Source organism: Patagioenas fasciata, chromosome Z (genome assembly GCF_037038585.1).
Source record: "Patagioenas fasciata isolate bPatFas1 chromosome Z, bPatFas1.hap1, whole genome shotgun sequence".
In the NCBI taxonomy this organism is placed as follows: Eukaryota; Metazoa; Chordata; class Aves; order Columbiformes; family Columbidae; genus Patagioenas; species Patagioenas fasciata.
In genome coordinates, this window is record NC_092560.1 from 44,193,332 (window position 1) to 44,216,365 (window position 23,034).

Genomic DNA, 23,034 nt, shown 5'->3' on the forward strand with positions numbered 1-23,034 from the left:
TTCCTCATCCTTCTCCATGTTCACTCCCTGCAGGTATCACTGTCCTACTTTCGCTGACTGTATTCATGCTGCTTGTGGCTGAGATCATGCCTGCAACTTCTGACTCAGTCCCACTAATAGGTAAGTTGATTTTCTCTGCTCTCTGCACAAGGAATGATGCTTCTCAATAGTTGTTCAAAGACTATTTGAGGACTGACTGTTTTTGTTAATTTCAGCAATGTCAGGAGTATATCTCTGACTGGGATTTCCTGTTTGCATGTGTGAAAAGAGCATACATGAGGACTATGAAAAGGCTCTGGAAATATCAGATAAACTGGTAACTGCAAGGATTGAGGGGACACAGAGTCAACACACAACATGGAGGTTTGGGTAGGCAGAGCACAAAGGTGGAGTACACAAGTGCACAGGCATGAGTGGGATACTGGAATTTTACTCAGCCCTGGCTTTAGTTTCATTGATTCTGTCCACAAAGTCCCTTCAACAGCACTTTGGATGAAGCTGTGTGCTGTGTGATCTTTAGAAGATCTCAGTGCTGCTGGCTGGAGAAAATTAATCTTCTTCCACACCTGCCCTCCCTGCTGTTATGCATTTCTCCTCTCTCCTTCTCTCCCCGCCCCTCCTCTCCCCTTTCTTCTCTTTCTTCTCTTCAAGAGCAATTCAGGATACTACAATCAAAATTCAGATCTATCACTGGAATGCTTCTAAACATGTACTGAAAAACTATGCAACAGATTTTCACCTTGGGAATGTGGGCCAGACAGGTGTTGTTACATCCTCTGTTTTCATAGGGCCATCCATTTACCTTGCATGTGGCCTTAGATTCTCAACTGTGAACTGGAGAAAACATCATTCACTGACTTTATAGCAGGACAGAGAAAATAAACCTGTACTTGGTTTACAAAATGAAGTATGAACACTGTAGGAAAACTCAGAACTTGTTTAACTATCAGCTCCTGAGCTAAGGTCTATGTTTGCAAACAGGTAAACTACACATTACAGAAAGTACAAAAACACCCAAAATATTCAACAATATATCTAGGTTCTGAGGGAAGATACACCTCACCATTGTATAATTAAAGCCTTGTATGAGTTATATCATTAATATGACAAAAGAGCATTTACTCAGAACATTTACCTGAGATTCCACAGAGGCAGTTATAATTATAAGAGGAACTTTGTGTGTAGGGAGGAGACACAAGGCATCTTGGACCAGTCTTCATGTAATTTTCACTGAATCGTAGAATCATAGAATACTTTAGATTGGAAGAGACTTTCAAAGGTCAGCAAGTCCAACTTCCATGCCATAGGCATGGAAGAAGAGCTTTCACCTAGGCATCAGAGCATTCTCGTAGTGTGAGATGTCCCTCTACATATCAGCTGTCCAAGCAATGTTATGGTTTCATGACCACATACAGAGTTCTAGTTGCTCCTGCATACTTCCCAGATTTCATGCATTTGCTCACTCTGGAGGCGAGACCCCCCACGTGTTTCAGCATTCCTGAGGTCTTTCATGCTCTGGCCACCCAGCACCATTTTCTTTCCACTCCTGTCCACTGTTTCTCCATATAAATTTGGGTTCTAATCTTCCTTCCACAGTATTCCAAGTTTAAAGCTCTGCTCCTATCTCCTTGCTCAACTCCAAATATGCAATGTAAGACTGGCTTCTGCACCCAGGCAGCCCTTGTTCAGCAAGTGTTCGAAGCTAGGCTGTGTGAATTCACAAGATCTTTAGCTCTTAAAACCTTATCCATACTCTAAGAGGGTAACACATCTCCACAGTGATCTTACAGGTGATCCCAAATGGGATATTTTAGCTGCTGAACTGGATATACCAGATTATGATTATAGTTCTTCAGTGTGATCTCTGGTCCAGTTGAAAAACATGAATGTGCGGAAAAGGAGGACACTTGGACGACTTGTTTGATTTTGTGAAGAATCAGCAAGTCTAGCACCACATTACAGGAATAAACAAACCTTCTAAAGTATGTGGCTTGAGAAGGATGTAAGTAATTCAGTCTTGAAGTAGAAATATCCATTGCTGGTCTGCAGAAAAGCCACTGTTGCCTGTCTTCCTGCATGTGGGAGCAGAGATGCTCTGAAAATGTGACCCCACACACTTTAAAAAGCTGCATAATATAATGATGTATGATAAAAACATACTTAGGGTCTGGGTTTTTAAAAACAAACATGCACCCCTACCTATTTGGGCTTGAATGAACTCTCCCAGACTTTACTAGTATGAAAACACTAGCACCTGACACGCTGTACCTCTTCAGTTTCTGTGCCTTCAGAACTCAGCTTTAAGTACTTAACTATAATAACATGGGAAATTCTCACAGCTGTAGTTTGGAGTGGCTTTGCTGAGGTAGAAATGGAAATCTGGTCTAATACGACATTAAGAAAAGAACTAAATTCTGAGATTGGGCATATTTGAAAATAAAAGTGGAAAGGATATCCCAATTTTATTTAGTTGAGGCCACTCTCCCTTTACCTCAACTTACATTTACAAGCACATCTCAGCCTAAATAATCACAAGCAAGCAGATAGGGCAAGACACTTCGGTTTTTTTACCTCTCTTAAAAGTCGTTCCCTACTTCCTTGGTATGTCATCTGTGTTCTCTGTCTGTTTATAAAGCTGCCCAGAGCACAGACTCTGTTACTTCACACATGCAAATCCTTCACATGATGGACACCCATTTATATGTAGCCTGCTGACTGCTGTGTTAATACATGTTAAAAAACAACCCAAGTTATTTCTATAAAAGAGCAAGTGATGAAACTTGGCCTCGAAGTCATCTTAAAATCTCTAGTGTAGCTCCTAGAAGGCTTTCACACCACTATTATAGAGCAGCAGCTGTGTCCTAACCTTACCCTTCTGAGTATAACCTATTCATGCTTCCCAGGAAGTGTGTCTGGCTGCACTTGTGATTTGACTTACTTTTAACTCCCTCTTTAAAAATACTTTCATCAAGAATCTATGTACATAGACTGCTGGAGTTAATTGCTTGATGAAAAGATACAGGGAAATGCAGAGAACTCCAGATGTATTATGTACCTTAACTTATTGGTCTGAGTGCACTAATCACTGTGTAAAACAGACAGAGAAAGAACAGTTTTAATTTTCAAACACACAGTTCTATCCTTCAAAAGCATGTGAGGGAAAAATTTGAAAGCACTGACAAAAAACCTTTGCCCTCGTGCTCTCTACAAGTACCATAACCAGAAGGTAAACACAGTCCAAACCTGAAGCCTCTCACTCTTTTAAGACATTTCATGTCTAAGAGCGACCAGCTGGACTGAGAGGATGGTCTTTGTTTATTACTGTCAATGAGAGCTAATGGATGGCACAACATGTCTCAGCTACAGCAAATATTGACAACAGTGGAAATTTTTTACCTACCTACATCGTCTACTGTGTTTCTTTGCTGTCTGTGTATAACAGTAAATCAGCCAGCAATGGAATCTCTCCTCTCTAGCTTTTAGTTTTTCTAGTCTCTGAGAAACTCTGCCATTACCTCTTGTACACTGCAGCAACATCTGCCCAGCCCTGGGTCTGGGCTGCTCGGAGGCTTTGGAGCTTTCTCTCCCTGAAATGAATACAGCATCTGCACCTACCTGTTCTTCATAAGTCTACCTGTCACAAATATCTTGCAATATGTGATTGCCTGACACTGGTAATACAGTTAAAGTACCATAGCCTATTTCCTCCATCCTTACTTTCCCTGAAAACTTCACTTTATCTTAAACAGAATGGCCCCCTCCTAAAATGCAGATAATGCACATCCAGCCAATCTTCCTTGCCCATGACCAGGCAAAAACATAAAACTTCTTTCTTTATGGGTCCACAAGTCCCCTACAGTTCCCAGTTTGTTCCTGAGAAAACTGTTTTCCCTGTTTACTAGCAGGTCTGCATAGCATTTTCCTGATCTCCATTCCTGGGTATACAGCACAAAAAACTGGGAGTGTGAATACATCTGCTAATCGTTGTCTCTGATCTTGAGTCAGATAATACTAAGTTCTTCCCAAATTTAACCAGGTGATGAATTTTCCAAGGGTCTGTGAAAAATCTGTGCCAAATCCATTTTAAATGGACTACTTCAGGCCTTTGAAGTCTGGTGGCATCAAAAAGCATAGAATTTACAGAAGTTATTTAGTGACTTCTGGTACTAATGAAAGCAGCAGTATGAACACTGCTGTGTTTCTGTTACATGGGGCATACTGTACAACCAATTCCCTGAAACCCTAAAAGCCTGGCTGTTGCCTCTACTCTCTCACGAGTAAGTGCAACACAGATATTTTGATTCACCTCACCCTTGGGACTATTCTTCTAATCCAGATGCATAAGTCATTTGGCACAGAAAGCCATGCTCACCTCTTGAAGCAATTAAAGCATTGGCTTCAGGAAGGCTTGATGCTGCAGAATAAGTTTAATCAAACTAACTTTTTAATTGTATGCTGTTCTTTTGCTTGAATAACCTATTTTACCATAAGTAGCCAAACTTAGCATGAGTGTCCAGGCTCGCTGGAATACCAAGCCACATATTGTGAGCTTATCTTAGTCATGATTGCTTGGTTATGGGGGCCCTGAAGACGAGGACCACAGAAAATACTGTCAACAGATGCTGAAGACCATGTGTATGAGAAGAGTAAAAGAGCTGCTTGGATGGCGGAAAAAGAGTATCCAAATAGAAAGCCTCCAGACCTGGAATTACTATTGGACAAAAAGACATGTGGACAGCATTTGAAGGATGTGTGAAGAGCAGATGCATAGATTGTCAGGGTTTAAAAGCCCAAGCCTCTTTGGTCTCAAGGGCGGACTGTTTCTTTGCTGTCCCTTTCACTTTATTCTATGCTATGGAAAACTAGGGTCAAGAAGATTTCTTTATCATTGAGAAATTCATTATTATGAACAAACTTTTTGCTGCTGATGCAGTGGAAATTGGCATTAAGAAAAGGAGAAGGAACAAAACTTGCTTCGGAGTTTATATTGAATTTTTGACTTTTCTTGCAAGCTGCTGGGAAGGTGCTGCCATCTGCATCAGTGTTACATGCTTTTCCACATCACCCCATCATATCACCCAATAGTTATGCTCCCTGGTATTTTGTCACAGCAGCCATTGAGTGTCACTAGCCCTGTAGGTAATTCCTCTTTACACTCCAGTGCATCAGCCTCTCTCCTGGCATGAGGAAGCTGGACTGCCACTTAGGACATACGATTTCAAGTTTCAGGTTTGACTTTCAAGATCTTGATTTCTTTCCTGTACGGTGGGCTGAAATTTAGCACTCAGGGTTTAACTTGCTTTCATAGGAATCAAATGTCTTGAAGGCTGAGGAGAGTGCTGAAAAATATGCCTAATCCTGTGTGAGCAATGGTGGGGCAAGGGAGGATGTCTAGTGACACTTTCTGAGGGGGTCCATTGACATCACGAGGACAACATTTCTCTCCATCATCTCTGCTGGTACCGTAGGGCAGTCCAGAACTGGAAATGCTGGTGTTCAGTGGGTCTGGTCAGCTCAACTTCTCACTGTTTTTGCAGAAGGCAGGAAACAGGTCCTTAGCAGGTGGCCCTACATTCCTCTCTGGGAACTAAAACCAAGCAGTTATTGCCCTTCACTGGTTCTAAGTGCTTCCCTTGCTGGAGGGAGCAGAGCAGATATACCGAAAACTTTCAAGGCTTCAAATGTTCCAGTGTGGAAGATCAGAGAAAAGGATGCTTGCATGAGAAGCAGTGCTTCTCAAATTTATATGTCAAGACACGGACAAGGAATATTATTTGATTTTGCTTGATTTTTTCCCCTCCTAATGTACTCCTTGTTTTTCTTGCAGCTCAGTATTTTGCTAGCATCATGGTGATTGTTGGTCTGTCTGTGGTGGTAACAGTGCTGGTTCTGCAGTTTCACCATCATGATCCACTAGCAGGAAAGATGCCCAAATGGGTAAGTAAGTAACTTCTGTGGCAAATATTCAACAGCCTACTGAAAGCTATAGTAAACTGTTTATAGATGGGGGCAGAAGCTGTTCTCCATTAATCCGAAGAGTCAGATACATTTGACAGTTAAGTTTGCTACTGGAGGGAAGGAACAAACATACTAAATCTGGGTTTCTGTTAAAACCAGTATCTGTTATTTGTTTTTTCTATTTAAACTTACAATGAGGTGGTTTAGCCATCGCAGAGTTATCTTTCCCAGAACCGGCTTTCAAAGTGCTATCCCCATGGGCAACACCTTTGGTATTTTTTCCAGCAGACACCTCTACTGATAAAATGTAACATTTCAAAGCTCTGAACAAACACTGGTCTCTGCTGGGCAGTTCTCTGCTTCCTTCCTTACAAAGGTTCCCAATGCATATGGTGACAGAGCTATAACCTCCCAAAACAAAGACAGGAGGTGAGGCCAATTTACCTCTGTCTTGAAATTGTTCCAGTTATGAGCTGTCTCCCTGAGCTGCTGGAAGATTAGGAACCCAATACCTTAGTGTAGTGAGGGTGCTGAATACTGAAACCAGCCAGCTATGCTTCTCACAGCTTGGAGCTCCCTGTTACTGCACTAGCAGAAGAAACAAAAAGGAAATCCTGCTGGGCTCAGTCTGACTGTAATGAGGAGATGCGTGGACTTCCCTGGCATGGAAATCTGCCTTCTGCTGAAGGCTCATCCACTTGTCTTTATGAAAAAACAATTTTGTCTGCTGCCACCTGATCAGTTCTCAGTGCGTGAGCATGTGGATCTTCTTTTCTCTACAGTAGCAGACTCTATTAGCCCAGTGAGGTCTGGCACCAACAACAGCTGGCTTTCAGGAGGAATTTGTTTCCTTTAGATTTTCAAGTTAAAAGAAAATTGTGGTTTTTTTCTGTCTCCTTTTCCCAAGAACAGATTTTAAAATAAGCAAGGTATGCTTTAGAAAAAGAATGAAAGCAGCAGCAGATACAAATAGTCACAGACAACCATCCACCCTGGTTTCACAGAAGTCTGATTGTACAGAATCCCCTGGTATTTCATTCACTACATTTGTCATACTAGACAGTTATCCAGACATGATGTTAAATGTCACATGGTTACCAATGTCAGCCTAAGTACAGAATGGCTTTCTAATTTAGCCTCTCTGAAAATAAACCACAGCATCAATGCAAAATTGAAAGAAAATCATTAAAAATAACATTTAAAAAGTTCAGTAGCAATTAAGCGTACTAACCATTATTTCTTAAAGTGCTGTATCATTTAAAATCATCTTACTTTCAAGACAGTAGAGCATGCGAATTCTGGATGAACCTGTATACTGCATGTAAGCAAGATCTGAAGGCACGTATCTGGGTTAACATGCTTCAGAGGTCTATGTGGACAGGGTCTGCAAGCAGCATAACAGCCCCCATGGACAATTTTATTGTTTTGTCTGCTTTTTTGAGGAGCTTAGACACGATGGCTCACGTTAACTTTGCTCACACACTCTGCATGTCAGTTCTTTCTCTCTAACAGTGTCTTGATCTCTTGTCTGGAAACACAGCATGCAATGAATTTTCACTGTTGAAGAAGCTTGTTCAATGGCCTGACAGCTGAACTGGCATAGAGTAAAAAAATTGCCATCAGAAAGCAAAGACTGGAAGGCATTACTGGGAAGCACAGATGACAGACACTGAAATCTGTAGACCAGGCAGGCTGACAGGGCTGACACCTTTAGAGAAAAAAGGTGAATGCCAAGTGTGTAGGAAAGAGGTTGACTCTACAAAAATTGGCATTGGCATCTCTGCAAGGAATGGCTCACGTATGTCAGATGTTTATTATAGAGACGCTCTGAAAGATTTTTTTCAATAAAAACAAGGAATCTAAGATAGCCATCTGCAGAAAAAAGGAGATTGCTTTCCTGAAATTTGTTCTCTGCTTTTCCAGTCCCAGAAGATACCCCTGTCATCTACTTACTCCCTGCATCCTTCTCATCCTGGCAGAGCTAGACATCAGTTTATTGCAAAGTTCTAACCCTGATTAATTGGATATTGTTACAGGATTGTTCTCACCTCCTGCTTAAATGGAATTAGCTGCTGGAGTAAGTTGTAGGGGAAGGCATTGGGCTTCTGTGGGAGCACCACCAGACCTAGAAGATTTAACTGAACGCATTGTCCAGACACTCGCTTTCTGAACTGTTTACAGTTAAGCATATTCTTTTCCCTGGCTGTCTCTTAAGGATGCTGTGCTTGACCTTTGAACAAGAAGAAGGAATGTTAGCATTTAGCCTCTGTGTAGGTGCTCACTTCTTGCCTTACGCCACTGCTGAGAATTGTTCCTTCCTTTCCACTAATCTTTGATGACTTACTAAAGCTGAGTTTTTTCCAAGACAGGAGTTTAAATTTGAGGTGTTCAGTCAGGGAAGTTGTTGGCTACTCCATTGAGGAGTGATAGCTGCTGGCTACTTGACACTTTTGATAATGTCTGCTGTGCTAGCTTGGAAAAGAGAAATACAGAAGGTCCAGCTGAGGAGTCTGAGAGTGGATAAGGTCGACCTGCCTCTGCTGACAACCAAGAATGTGGCATAGGAGAGGGACAGGGAAGACCAAGCAGAGAGAAGAAAGAGTTTTATGGGAAAAGGCAAAAGCATTCTGGCTCTTTACTGTGTCTAAACCAGGTTTGTTAGGTTTCAAGACTTTTCTTTTGATATTTAAAACTGGAATGTGCACAGATCTGCTCAGGTGCTGATGCTCTTTATCAGGAGATCTTTAATTGGGGACTCTCTTCTTGGGACTAGGCCAGGCAGGTGGCTGTAACATGAGCTAGGAGTACAGCTGTACTATGGTTAGCAGAGGACCTTGATGGAGAGGGTCACAGCAGTGTTAAGCTGTTGAACTCTGCAGGCAGCTGTTACCTGCCTTCTTCTTTCATGGAAACCCAGATATGATAATGCAGGTAAGAACATACATTCATACCGTCATGACTGGGCTGCTTTCCAGCAACCCCTATGCTGCAGCTGTCTCCTGAATTAATTAGTACGACAAGAACAGACTGATGCCTTAGTGTTTGTGTTTTCAAGGAAAAAAGGGCATTTGGAAACACAGAATTGTCGCTGTCATCTGTGTATTTATTTTTCAAGAGAAATGGATTTCGTTCTATCTCTAAGTGCAGTTTCCCCGAGAAGGAAATGCTTTGTCTTGAAATAAAAAGTAGTATTGCTGTAGGAGAGAGCTTTTTCACCTAACATCTCATTCCAGAGCTAATAAGAAAGTTTGTCTTAGTATTTTGGAATTTCACAGTACTGGAGGACTAATTATTCTTTTCCTTTTGCTACTGCCACTGTTGGAATATTCCTAGCAATTAAGACCTTGGTTTTGTTCCATGTGTCCATAAGCAGTCAGAGGAAATTGTAATCTGGTTAAATTAAATGTACGATTGATTGTTTAAGCTGCTGCATTATGGTTTTCTATTTGTCTGTGGTGACCACAGGGAAATAATAGAATATTTAAAGGCTCAGTGAAAGCAGAATAATATGAATCACAAGAAAATAGTTTCTCAGGATGAAGAATAAAAGATTCACTAGTGGGAGAGAAGCAGAAAAGCTCACAGAAAATGGCATGGGTCACAGAATTTAAAAATTGTATAATCATCCTCCACTGGTCATCGATTTTTGGCTTTTACTGTTATTATTCCCTCTTGTGGTAATTAGTGCCTCCTCCTTTCTGAAACTATGCTTGTCATTAGAGCAGCAACTCGAATTACTAAGTATAATTTCCCCATTCCTGCATCTATACTGTGCAAACACAGAAGACACTTCATCCTGCATCTAAAACAACCTTGGAGGCAAAGTGTGGTCTTGAGTCAAACATCGCTGAACTGACTGAAGCAGGATCCCACAGGGAGTCCTAAGCCAAAGCTCAGAAGTTAAACCAGAGATCACGTCTGTTCTTATTAAAGAGGTCCACCTGTCTTCCTGAAGGGACTCTCACAAGCACATTGCAATTGTCCATTTTGTACACACAATACCTGAAGGACTTCATAATTACAATATTTTACCTATTTAGTTTCCTACCCTTTGCACAAGATATTACTGATTTCACAGCCTTTTTATTGCCCTTCACAGGAAAGTTTACAAAAGGAATCACTACAAGCTCAGATTTCTGACAAGACATCTGAAGATCAGTTCACTGGGAGAAAAACCCTGGATGCACTGTCTGGAGTTAGCTCATTTGATTACTTTGACAAGAAATATATAGGGTACAACATGCCATGTACATGGTAGAGCACTCTCACAATATGTCAGTGCAGTTGTGCACCAGAACATAGCGGAATTACAGCAGCTAATAATAGCATTCAGACTTTGAACTGCCCAACATAATCGATATATTTTTCTTTTGAAAAAAGCCTTGCTGTATTATGTGGCTGAACTCTCCAAAGGAGTATTAAAATGGCTTTCAAATAATTAAAAACAAACAAATAAACAAACAAAAAACAGCCAAGGCCATTTAGTTAGACTTAAACAATAGAGATGGTGGTGGGGCATATGCTAAAAACAGCTGTTAGTCTGGTGCATAGAGTGTTTTTTTTGCGCAGAATCTAAACTTTGGCCTCCCTCCCACACCCCAAATATTTAAGTGTATCTCTTTCCCTACTATGTGAGAAATGGTTGAAAACCATGCAGCCAATTTTCTGCCCTCTCCTCAGTTACAGATATCTGGGTTTGTTAGCTAAAAATAGGACTTTAAGAATCATCTTGTAAAGTGAGATTTTTTAATCTCTTTTACCTTTTAAGCTAAGTGGGCATTGAACACCTCTATAATCAAGACATGTCTGAAAAAAGGTCATTCTTGGGATGAAGGCAGACCCCCCCAAAAGACTAATTTGAAAGCAGATACCTGGAGAACACAGAAAGCAATTGGTCTTTCTGAAGGACCATACAGACTAATTATAACAGTCACAAAAAACTTTTAAAATGCAGAAAAGTTCCCTTTATTTCTATAATGATAACTCTCTTTCAGGTCCGTGTCATCCTACTGAATTGGTGTGCTTGGTTTTTACGAATGAAAAAACCCGGGGAAAATATAAAGCCCCTCTCTTGCAAATATAAGTATCCAAAGCACCATCTGAGCATAAGCAGCACAGAGATGAATGTCCTACCTGTGCTCCAGTCCAGCAATTGCAACATGATCTATAGCTACCATGCAATGGATAATCCATGCTGCCCCCAGAAGAATGATGTGGGTAGCAAGAGCAGAAAGACTACTTGCCCCTTACCAGAAGATACTGAACATGTTCAAAAGCAAGCTTTAATGGATACTATTCAAGTGATTATTAATATCCTGGAGGAAGTTCAGTTCATAGCAAAGCACTTCAGGAAACAAGATGAGGGTGAAGACATCTGCAGTGAGTGGAAGTTTGCAGCTGCTGTCATAGACCGATTATGCCTGGTTGCATTTACCCTTTTTGCCATCATTTGCACATTTACAATACTGATGTCTGCTCCAAATTTTATAGAAGCTGTTTCAAAGGATTTTGCATGAGGATTTCAAAGATGAGCACGATAATTTAGAAGTTAATTTTACCAGTTATTTTTCTATGTAGTTTAACTCAAGAGAGAAGTGTACTTATATGTGCTAACATACACAGAAGGGGATGAAAATAATTTCAGGAGGTAATTATTCCTGATGTTAGTGATTGTAGTTACTGAATAGTAAACATATTGAGCTCTGTTACTTACTTCATAGACTAGTGCCATGTGTAATTTTGTCATCATCTGTGAAGAATGATAGGTAAGATTTCAGATCTACAATATTATTACAAATTAACACGAGTATCCATGTGTTACTATGAATTTGTGTACTTTTAGATATAGTTAATAATTTAAATGATCATTGATGGCTTCACAATGTTTTGTTGTTTCCAGTATATTTGTATGTATCTTTTTTTTTTTTGGTGTGGCTCTGACATTCACTTCTCAGATTTGACAGATGTATCTCCGCAGCCTTATCATGCTGTGTAGTGTATCCACAAAAATAAAGTATAATCATGCTAGGTCTTACTAGTGCAGTGACTGGAGTGTTTCCTCAGTAAATATGTTAACAGAATGTATTTTTACCAGAACATTACTTTTTTTTTTTCTTTTTTTTTTTTTTTCATTAGGAAATGTTGGTTTCAAGGTCCAAAAAAAATTCATTTTCCATGTGGACAATCACATATGTCACTAACACTGCCTTCTTAGCTGTCCCCCTGCTCAGCTTTTGCTGTCATCTTGAAACCCTACTTCATTTGAAATATCTCTGATCTCTTGGGACATAGTTGCCAACCTAATACTAACTCTGTTTAATAAGGGCAAAAATCTTGGCCTTATATAACCTGTGGGAAATTTGCCACTGATTAATTTGGCTCAGATTTCATGTTTAGACTACACTGAAGTAGTATTTTTTGAAAATTCTATTAGTATAGTATACTACTATTCTTAATACCAGCTTCTTTCTTCTCACTACTGTGAATGGGAATGACACCTCTGTTAGAACGATGTATTTTTTTGCCTACCGATCACAGCAGAGCTACAAAAGGACTTCGTCTGATGGAGACACCTTTGCTATTTGGGCTAACACAGCACTTCTCTGAATGTTCACTGAAAGAAAACAACAACTTATTATCTGAGGATTGTATTAGACGTGTTGCCAGGCCATGGAATGCTGGTCTGCAGGGCACCCGGTTTGATCCGCACCACCACCTTTTAGTGGATGAGGGAAAAGCTGTAGATGTTCTGTACTTAGACTTCAGCAAGACCCTTGATAGTGGTTCCCACAGCATTCACAAGGAGAAATCGACAGCTAATGGACTGGATGGGTGTACTCTTCGCTGGGTAAAAAACTGGTTGGATGGCTGGGTCCAAAGAATTCTGGTGAATGGAGTCAAATCCAGTTGGCAGCCAGTCATGAGTGGTGTTTCCAAGGGCTCAGTAATAGGGCCAGTTCTGTTTAATACCTTTATGAATGATCTGAATGAGGGGATTGAGTATACCCTCAGGCAGTTTGCAGATGACATCAACTTGTGTGGGAGTGTTAAGGGTAGGAAGGCTCTACAGAGGGATCTGGACCAGCTGGATCATTGGACAGAGGCAAATTGTATGGTGGTAAACGAGGGCAAGTGCTGGGTCCTGCACTTGGGACACAACAATCCCAGGCAGTTCTACAGGCTTGGGGAAGAGTAGCTGGAAAGCTGCCTGGATCTGGGTTGTTGGTTGACAGCCAGCTGAACATGAGCCAGCAATGTGCCCAGGTGGTCAAAAGGACCAACAACATCCTGACTTGTATCAGGAATAGTGTGGCCAGCAGGACCAGGAAAGTGAACGTCCCTCTGTACTTGGCACTGGTGAGGCTGCACCTCGAATCCTGTGCTCAGTTTGGGGCACCTCACTACAAGAAAGACATTGAGATACTGGAGTGAGTTCAGAGAAAGGTGATAAAGCTGGTGAAGGATCTAGAGAAAGAGCCTTATGAGGAGCACCTGAAGGAACTGGTGCTGTTTAACCTGCAGAAAAGCAAGTTCAAGGGAGAAGTTATCACCAACTACCTGAAATGGGTGGGCGTTGGTCTCTTCTTCCAAGTAGCAAGTGATAGGAAAAGTGATAGGAAAGGAAATGACCTCAAGTTGATCCAGGGGAGGTGTAGATTTGTATGAGGAAAAATTTCTTTACAGAAGGGTTATCAAGCACGGGAACAGGTTGCCCAGGGAAGTGGTAGAGTCACCATCCCTGGAGGTGTTTAAAAGATACATAGATGAGGTACTTAAGGACATGGTTTATTGCCAGAGTCAAGTTAATTATTGGACTTGAAGATCTTGAGGGTCTCTTCCAACCAAAATGCTTCTGTGATCTTCTCTGGTTCACTTCCAGCTTCCTGTTCTCCCATTGTTAGTGTACCAAAATTAACATTTCCCATATATGGGTGATAGATCCTTCCCGCCATCACTGCTGGAGAGAAAGATGATCATGGCGCTATTACTCAACAAAAAGAATTTCCATCTAAAAGGTGATGGTGAAGGTGGCAGTTCTACAGACCAAAGGATTATGCAACTATTTCTTTTAGCATAAGGTGCTTGAGCTTTTCCATTATTGCTCATCATTCAGTAGTGATGGTTCCCTTCAGGTAGTGACTTCACTGTAATGAATGTTACCTCTGTAGCTGTAAGATCAGATAATCACACCAATGGATATATTACACAGTTTGGAGTTACGTTTGAGAAAGCACCTAAAAGCTCTTGGAGGTCCTGACTACAGTGACCTCCTTTGTGTTTCACTCAGCTTTTGCACTTCTTGTGGTTTCTTTAGTTCTAGTTGCAGCTCTTAGGGGTAACTGTGGCTTAAAGTAAAAGCCTCTACTGACAGTTCAATTCATATTTCAGAGAGATCTTGTTTTCCTTCACAGGAGTGCTCTAAATAGTTCTTTTTCTGACCCTCCAGGAGAAAACTCCCATGATCTCCACTTCTTTCTCTTACCTGTTTTGCTGCTTCTACTTAGAAAACTGGCCTTGCCCAGGTACAGAATGAAACTCAGGAGCGGTTTGCCTGAGAGAAATACCTAACTGAACAGCAGAACTGGTCCAGGATGTTAGATTAGAGATATCAGGCTCTGCTTACGGAAAGCAGCTGAAATGTTCATTTTGATTTGTTGCTTTTGTTATGGAGACAATCAATAGATAAAAAATCTATATCTGTGGAAACAGCAGGACGTGCAGTTCCAGCCAAAGGGCCTTGGACAGATTATACAGAAGTATGTTTTTTATAAGAAGTGATATCCCAGGCCAGTGAGAATGATATCTTGGGTTGGAAAACCGGCCCCATTATGTATGGCTTGTGAATGTTGGGCCTGGGCATGTGAATGAGTGGGTCGGAATGCCACCCACAAGATATGCATGGGAACATGACTGAAAACAATCACAACTCTCTGTTTAGAATAACATTTTTTGAAAAAACTGTCTAACCTCTTGGTCCAGCCCTGTGTCTGTAAACCTATACATTGAGAACTGTTAATGAAAGAGAGCTCAGCTCTGCCTGGCTCTGCTATTGCTTATTGCTAACAAGAACTCTGTGCCTATGCATCTCTGTCTGCGTCTGTATGAATCGTTCTCATCGCTGCAATATCCAACTACTTCTGCAGCTTATGATGTGGGATGCTAAGTGACCTTTAGAAAACTTTTTCAAGGACCACTAATATTTTTGCTTGAAAACCTCTATTTTTGAAAGTAATCTCGAGTGACATGATAAAAAGATAAAAGCTAATGTTAAAACACATAGTCACATGCAAAGCATGTTTCCTTACATGAAACATAGAGTTGTTGTATAAGAGTATTTGAACTTGATGCGTACATCTTAGGATCATCAAGCTGATGAAAACTATCTCAAAACAACAGCATAAAATTAATTTCAATCATTTTTTTATTTTATGAAAGCTGGTGCAAATATAAAATTCAATTTGTCAATTACTACCTTACACAGTTGAGATTGCCAGGGCTGGATTGTCTCTTAGAAATGTCCTAAAACTCAACTTTACAAATGCTTACACTGGACTGAAACTACTTGCTGCTTACTTTTTCAGATGACAAAGTAAGGCAGATCCTTTTGATATCCAGTGGTCACTTGGCCTTTTGGAAGGTAATAACCTTGTTACCAGAAAATTTGTGGAATGACAAAGTGTAACATGGCACAGAAAAATGGTCACTGTACATACAGGTCATTACAGATTGAAGTGTAAATGTATTTAAGTTTTTCCTGAGAGCTACAGTACACTTGGAAAGATTGATACATTGTCTGTATATATTGATTTGCAGCTCTTCATGGCAACATCTTCAAGTGTCTGTCAAGTTATTACATCGTTTTAAAAGACGGAAAAGTTCCCAAATCGATTACAAAAGGTAAATGGCAACTAGTAACTAATCCATAATATCCTTTACAAAATCCAGGCACTGAAAGGGAGAGCACATCACCAGCCTGGCTGCCATGTAAAGCCAGAATGCATCCAGGACCCTGAGGTCCTGTAGTATTCTCTATAGGAAGGAATACACAATGAGATGGTGCCGTCTTCCACCCCAGCTCAGGTATATTTCATTCTCCACAGTGCTGCTCCAAACTGCAATATTTAGTCTCTCATTCCTTGTTTTCCTCAGCAAATTGAGGCTTTGTTCAGGTTCAGTGCTTCTGAAGCAGGACTGAAACTTGAGATCAAGAGACGAAAAGCCTGTTAGGAAATACAGAACCATTTGCTCCTCCTCCAGTGTGCACTGGAAGGATGAGAAAAATTGGTGCTTTTTATAAGCAATGAAAAAAGTAGCAAAGCACATGTGAATGCATCAGAAACCTGAGGTTTTGTTGCCTCACTGGGTCAAGTGACTACTGTGTTTCCAAGGTATCAGGCTCAGCACATTGGCTCCAAGCTTTCCCATGGATGAATCTTATGAGACCTTCCCAGGCAATAAAATCCTTCTAGAAGGAGGGAAGTATGTATTTCTCACAAAATGAGTCTGTGTGATCACAAGAAGATGCCCTGTACAAGCAAAGAAAACCAGCATGAGTTGCAAGCTTCCTACATCCAACAGTCAAAAGCATATTCATTTTAAGCACACAGCAAAGGACTTAAGTAAGGAAACTTTCAAGAATTTCCTAGACTGAAGTGTACCTGTGCAGAATAGAAAGCCATTCCTCCCCAAAAGTGAATCTAGCCATAAAATAACAATATATTAGTGATTTAGAAATAGAGAGGAAACCTGCATATGCACTTCTCAAATCACTTCTTGGGAATTTCGAAAGCATCCAGCAGTATGATTGTGAAGGTCTCTGGGCATTTTTTTTTTTCTTAAATGTACACTAGCTTGTGCTTATGAGACTTAAAATCATAGAATCATTTTGGTTGGAAGAGACCCATAAGATCATCAAGTCCAACCATAACCTACCATAATCTAGCACTTAAACCATATTCCTAAGAACTTCATCTATACCTCTGTACCTCTTTTGAACACCTCCAGGGATGGTGACTTCACGACTTCCCTGGGCAGCCTATTCCAGTGCTTCACAACCCTTCCCATAAAGAAGTGTTTCCTAATGTCCAATCTGAATCTTCCCTGGTGCAACCTGAGGCCATTGAACATTCAGGTGTATCCTTACAACAGAATCAAACAGGCAGCAGACACATTCTGTTCATAAGTCTTTACTGTTTTATTCCACTGTAGCAGGTGTTGTCATTAACCTTATATGTAATCTGGAGCCTGAACAGGCAAAAACTAGAAACATTATCAGTACCGACCTCTCTTTCTCAGTTGTCCTCATATGACCAAAATATTCTGTTCTAATAAACAAGCTAGTGGTGTGTAAATCTTCTTAAAAGGCACTGAAGGTGAAAAAAAAAGTAATTTAGTTGGCCTCATACAGCTAAACAACAGCTATGTCATAGTGACTTATAATCTCCCCAAAGTATTACGGGTTTACATGAAATCATTCTTCTGCAAGTGAAGAATAAGTAACACTTTGATTAAAATATCTTCTCCCGTATTGGGCAACCCAGTCAATAGTGTCAGTGATGCAGATTCAGGAAAAGGAGGCAGTTTAAGAATGCACAAAATAGTAGGTGTCTTCTATTTTTGTTTTTTTCACGTAAGTTTCATTTTTGCTTTTCAAAGCCTGCAACTTGGCTCCCTCTGTGTTTCAATGCAGCCTTATCATATGCAAAGTCAAAGTCAGTAGTGGAAGGAAGAGGGAACAGGAAAGCTGGTGAGCACTGCCGGTATGTGTGTGAGTGTGACTTGACCATCTGGGGCCCCAGGGCTGGGGTTCAACCGTGATGTAGCCATTAATTATGCGAATCCGGGGAGGAGGGTCAGTAGCACTGCAAGGCAAAAGGAGAATGTCAGTCCAGATGCAGCCCAGAACTGCCTGATGCCCACAGAGCAGGAGGTAGTCAGCCTCTGCCCCATTGTCAGTCTTCTGGACTCCCGGCAATGGTTGCTCATACTGGTTCCATGCTCACCAAAGGCCTGGATCTCCTCACAGGAGAGTGCTGCCTTGTCCCTTCCTCACAGGTGTGGGCACCTTGCACACCAGCCCACATGGACAAGAGTGATGCTCAGCTAAACTGCGAAGCAGTCTTGAAGGGGAACAGGAACACTAAAACACCTGCTCTATACTCAGGTCCATGTAGCCAGCCTGCCCATTGCTCACATGTAGTCAGGTGGGTAAGACAACCACGTTTCTAGCACCTTTCAGCTAAGCAGAAAATACGCAAGAACAAAACAAGCTTTGTTGGAGAGAAGTGCCACTGCAGTGAGACTTGCTGAGCACAGCAGGAGTGAGGCACTTGATTTCAGCTCAATCCATCTTCTCCAGTCTTGCTTCTGTATGTGTATCTTAGCATGGACCAAACTTGTTCCTATATTGCATGTTCCCTTCCACAGGTCAGGAATTACATAGGAATTACTTTACATGACATGCTTTAAGGAGAGGAAAAGCCACTTCCAGAAATGCATCCTAGAGCCACTGCAAAAAGATCTCCATATCCCACAGAATCTCCCAGTGGTAACAAGGACTCCAATGTGGTGATGAAACAGAACTGAATTAGAGCCTGCCTGATGCTGAACTTCCATTATGGCAACATGTGATAGAGGAGAGAAATTTGTGTACTCCAGACTGCTAATACCAACTGCCCTGAATTGGGGGAGCTTCCACATCATAGCAAGTCAAGAATCAGGATGGTAAAATACTATACATATGTTGTTCTCTTTGGCAGTAGATTGAAAGCCATGCTTGACCCCACAGCTGTAAGGCTGACTTACACCCCCAGGACTTCACAGTGCTGTGTGGAACCAGAAGACAAATCTGGACAAAATTAAAAGAAAGTCTACCTGCCAAATACAAAACCAGAGTCATTTCTCCTACACCCACTCCCCAGCTGCTGTGCACCATTCTTGCCTTATTTTGGCCAGCTGCATTAACACTCTTGAATAGTGAAGGGAATTAGTATCCTTCCTTAAAGCACTTAACTTTCTGTATCCAAAGGACTCCACAGGAGGTTTGAACAGTAAATGGAGAGAAACCAGGTGCCAGCACATCAAAGAAATACAGCTGACAGCTGATGCATACAGGAGCACAAACCAGAGCAAGTCTGTGAAGTTCACGACAAGACTATATTAAATCACTTTAGCTGTGCCTTTTGTGGACACTTATGGGCATTTTACAGACATTTACAAGCTCTTACAAGAGAACCATATGATGAGGCCAAGTCAACATGGGTTTATGAAAGGCAGGTTCTGTTTGACCAACCCGATCTCATTCTATGACAAGGTGACCCAACCAGTACATGAAGGAAAGGTTGTGGATGCTGTGTACTTAGAGTTCAGTACCGCCTTTGACACCATATCCAACAGCATTCTCCTGGAGAAGCTTGCAGCTCATGGCCTGGAGGGTGTGCTCTGCAATGGATAAAGAACTGGCTGGAGGGCCAAGGCCAAAGAGTTGTGTTGAACAAAGCCAAATCCAGCTGGCGACCACTCATGAGTGGTGTTCCCAGGGCTCACTATTGCGGCCAGTTCTGTTTAAACTCTTTATCAATTATCTGGATGAGGCGACCAAGTGTACCCTTATTAATTTTGCAGATTACACCAAACTGGGTGGGAGTGTTGATCTGCTTAGTGGTAGGAAGGCCATACAGAGGGATCTGGACTGGCTGGATCGATGGGCTGAGGCCAACTGTATGAGGTTTAACAAGGCCAAGTGCCAGGTCCTCCACTTGGGTCATAACAACCCCAGCTGTGCTACAGGCTCAGGGAATAGTGGTGGAAAGCTGCTTGGCAGAAAGGGATCTTGGGTTGTTGGTTGACAACCAGCTGAACATGAGCCAGCAGTGTGCCCAGGTGGCCAAAAAGGCCAACAGGATCCTGGCTTGTATCAGAAAAGTGTGGCCAGCAGGACTTGGCACTGGTGAGACTGCACCTCGAATCCTGTGCTCAGATTTGGGCACCTCACTACAAGAAAGACATTGAGATACTGGAGTGAGTTCAGAGAAGGGTGATGAAGCTGGTGGAAGGAACTGAGGCTGTTTAGCCTGGAGAAAAGCAAGCTCAGGGGAGACCTTAGCACCCGCTACAACTATCTGGAATGGGTAGGTGTTGGTCTCTTCTTCCAAGTAGCAAGTGATAGGACAGGAGAAAACGTCCTCAAGTTGTGCCATGGGAGGTTTAGATTTGATATGAGGAAAAAAGTTCTCCATGGAAAGGGCTGTCAGGCAATGGAACAGGCTGCCCAGGGAAGTGGTAGAGTCACCATCCCTGTAGGTGTTTAAAAGGCATTTAGACGAGGTTCTTAGGGACATGGTTTAGTGCTAGAGTTAGCTTAGGTTATGGTTGGACTTTACGATCCTGAGGATCGCTTCCAACTAAAATGATTCTATGATTCATTTCACAGGAGTGGTCCATAAACCAAGGGAATAATATCTCTGTATTCTATCAAACGATGGGAAGGGTGGTGGTGGCTAATGACAATGTATTGGACAGTGTGAGACCTGAGTATGATGTGAATGGTACATGGAATAAGAGGTGGAGAATGTGCCAGTTTGGGCTTGAATAGATTTAATTTTTCATCATAGCTGCTAGTATATGTGTATGTTCTGGATTTGTGCTGAAAACTGTTAATAATACAGGGATGTTTTAATTATTGCTGAGCCTTTCACAGCGTCAACGCCTTTCCTGCTTCTCACACCAGTCCACCAGCAAATAGGCTTGTGACACAGAGAGAGGTTGGGATGGGGCACAACAGGGACAGCTGACCCCAAAGGTCAAAAGGATATTCCATACTATATAACATCAGGCTCAGCATATAAAGCTGGGGGAAAAAGAAGGATGGGTAGGACGTTTGGAGTTAGGGCAATTGTCTTCCCAAGTAACTTTCATGTATGAGGGAGCCCTGATTTTCTGGAGGTGGCTGGTGGCAAGTAGTGAATGAATTCCTTATTTAACTTTGCTTGCATGCACAGCTTTTGCTTTACTTATTAAACTAGCAGGGTTCCGCAGGGATTCATTGTAGTGCCAATACTCTTCAATGTCTTCATAAATTACTTGGACACAGGACTTGAGAGAATATTGAGTAAGTTTGCTGATGATGTAAAATTGGGAGGAGCTGTTGACACTTTCAAGGGCAAAGAGGCGCTGCAGAGGCATCTGGATGAATTGGAGAACTGGGCAGTCATCAACCATGCAAAGGTCAACAAGGGCAAGTGCCAGGTTTTGCATCTGGGACACAGCAACCCTGGCTGTACATACAGACCGGGGGACAAGATGCTGGAATGCAGCTCTGCAGAGAGGGATCTGGGACTTCTGGTTGATGGCAAGTTGAGCATGAGCCAACAGTGTGCCCTGGTAGACAAGAGGGCCACCCGTGTCCTGGGGTGCAACAAGCACAGCATTGCCAGCCAGATGAGGGAGGTGATTGTCTCACTCTGCTCTGCACCGGTGCAGCCTCACCAGGAGCACTGTGTGCAGTTCTGGGCACTACAGGATAAAAAGGATATTAAGCTACTGGAGAGTGTCCATAAGAGGGCTACAAAGTTGGTGAAGGGTTTGGAGGGTGTCCTGGTTTTGTTAAAAAAACACATTTCTCTTTTAGTGAATTTGTCTGTCAGCTAAAGCCTTCATATTAGCTGCATTTTCCTGGAGAACCAGATACATGTTTTGGTAAACCTAGCAATGGAATGTAAACTTATTGATAAGCATGGATGGACATCTTGTGAGAGGGGCAACGAGAAACCGGTGACCAAGAAACTGACCAACTGTGTATAACATTCTATTCACGTGAATACTTCATATAAAAGTGGGAGATCACGAGGATCTCATCCCTTTTTCCTCATGGCCGACATTAGGAGAGGACCTTGCTGGTCGTTCCTGCGAACTGAGGCCTAGTGAGAGACTGAATCCAGCTCCGGTTGGCTACAGAGTCTAATCCAGGACTTTGGGTGCTGGCTCTGCAGTTGCTGAGACTTTCAAGATTGGTTTTGTATATTTTGTATGATTTTCTCTATTCTTATTAGTAGCATTAGTAAAACATAATTAATTTTTCCAACTCTCTTCTCTCTGTCCTTCTTTCCCTCCCGATCGCCTGTCCTTAGTGGGAAGGGGGGAGGGGGGTGGCAAAAAGGGGAAGTGAGGGGGAGAAGAGGTTAACAATACATCTGCCAGGGTTTGATTGTCACCCCACAATCTTAACCCTCGACAGAGGGGAAGCCAGATGAGGAGCAGCCAAAGTCATTTGGTTTGTTCAGCCTGGAGAAGAGGAGACTGAGGGGAGACCTCATTGTGGTCTACAGCTTCCTCACAAGGGGAGGAGTAGGGGCTGGTGCTGATCTCTCCTCTCTGGTGACCAATGACAGAACCCGAGGAAATGTCAGAAAGATGTGCCAGGGAAGGTTTAGATTGGACATAAGGAAAAGGTTCTTCACCCAGAGGGTGGTGGAGCACTGGAACAGTCTCCCCAAGGAGTCAGTCATGGCCCAAGCCTGTCAACATTCAAGAGGAGACTATACAACATCCTCAGACACATGGTGTGAATTTTGGGGTTTTCCTATGCGGAGACAGGAGTTGGACTTGATGATCCTTGTGGATCCCTTCCAACTCAGGACATTCTATGGTTCTAAGCTTTCTTTATCTCACTCTATGGGTTTCCTCAGTCTACTGATTCTTGCCCCCATCCCACCAAGGGGCAGGGGGAGTGAGTGGCTGGGTGCTCTTAGGCGCTGACTGGGGTTAAACCACAAATGACTGAGACATGCCCTGCACACCTGTGAGCTTAAGCCCAGGAAGGCTGGATATCCCTGGGCACCCATCTTGTCTGTGCCACAAGGTGGGGCTGTCAGATCAGCCCATGCCTGTCCAGGCAGCCCGCAGCAGCACAGTGTGCTTGTCCATGTGGGTATTGGGGCAGAGAAGGTGGTGCTTCCCCCTGTTTTACAAAGACAACCCAAAACACAGGTGGGGGCTGTGCATGAATGGCAGCTGCCTCTCTGACATTCGCTGCTTTACCTCTGCAGTGGAGGGTGCAACAATCTTCCAGGCAGCATT

The 23,034-nt window shown here is 42.3% G+C and overlaps 2 protein-coding genes across 7 annotated transcripts in view; one reads left to right on the top strand and one right to left on the bottom strand.

Annotated features, from left to right (window-relative positions):
* Window positions 1–11,863, top strand: part of LOC136114982 (neuronal acetylcholine receptor subunit alpha-7-like) — a 51,380-nt gene extending 39,517 nt beyond the window's left edge. Inside the window, exons 8-10 of the mRNA XM_065860747.2 lie at window positions 34–120; window positions 5,828–5,937; window positions 10,953–11,863. Coding sequence (XP_065716819.1) covers window positions 34–120; window positions 5,828–5,937; window positions 10,953–11,474 — 719 coding nt within the window. The 3' untranslated portion in view covers window positions 11,475–11,863. The remainder of the gene's footprint in view (window positions 1–33; window positions 121–5,827; window positions 5,938–10,952) is intronic.
* The window catches only part of TRABD2A (TraB domain containing 2A), a 122,453-nt gene that overhangs the window by 7,949 nt on the left and 91,470 nt on the right, over window positions 1–23,034 (bottom strand). For 3 of the 6 annotated variants that reach the window (XM_071802191.1, XM_065860744.2, XM_071802193.1), the window contains one exon: window positions 17,129–17,819. The exons of 2 other annotated variants lie outside the window; for them this stretch is intronic. In XM_071802191.1, coding sequence (XP_071658292.1) covers window positions 17,639–17,819 — 181 coding nt within the window. In that variant the 3' untranslated portion in view covers window positions 17,129–17,638. Of the gene's footprint in view, window positions 1–15,398; window positions 16,485–17,128; window positions 17,820–23,034 lie in introns of those variants that run through there. One more of the 6 variants, XM_071802192.1, reaches the window with a different exon arrangement.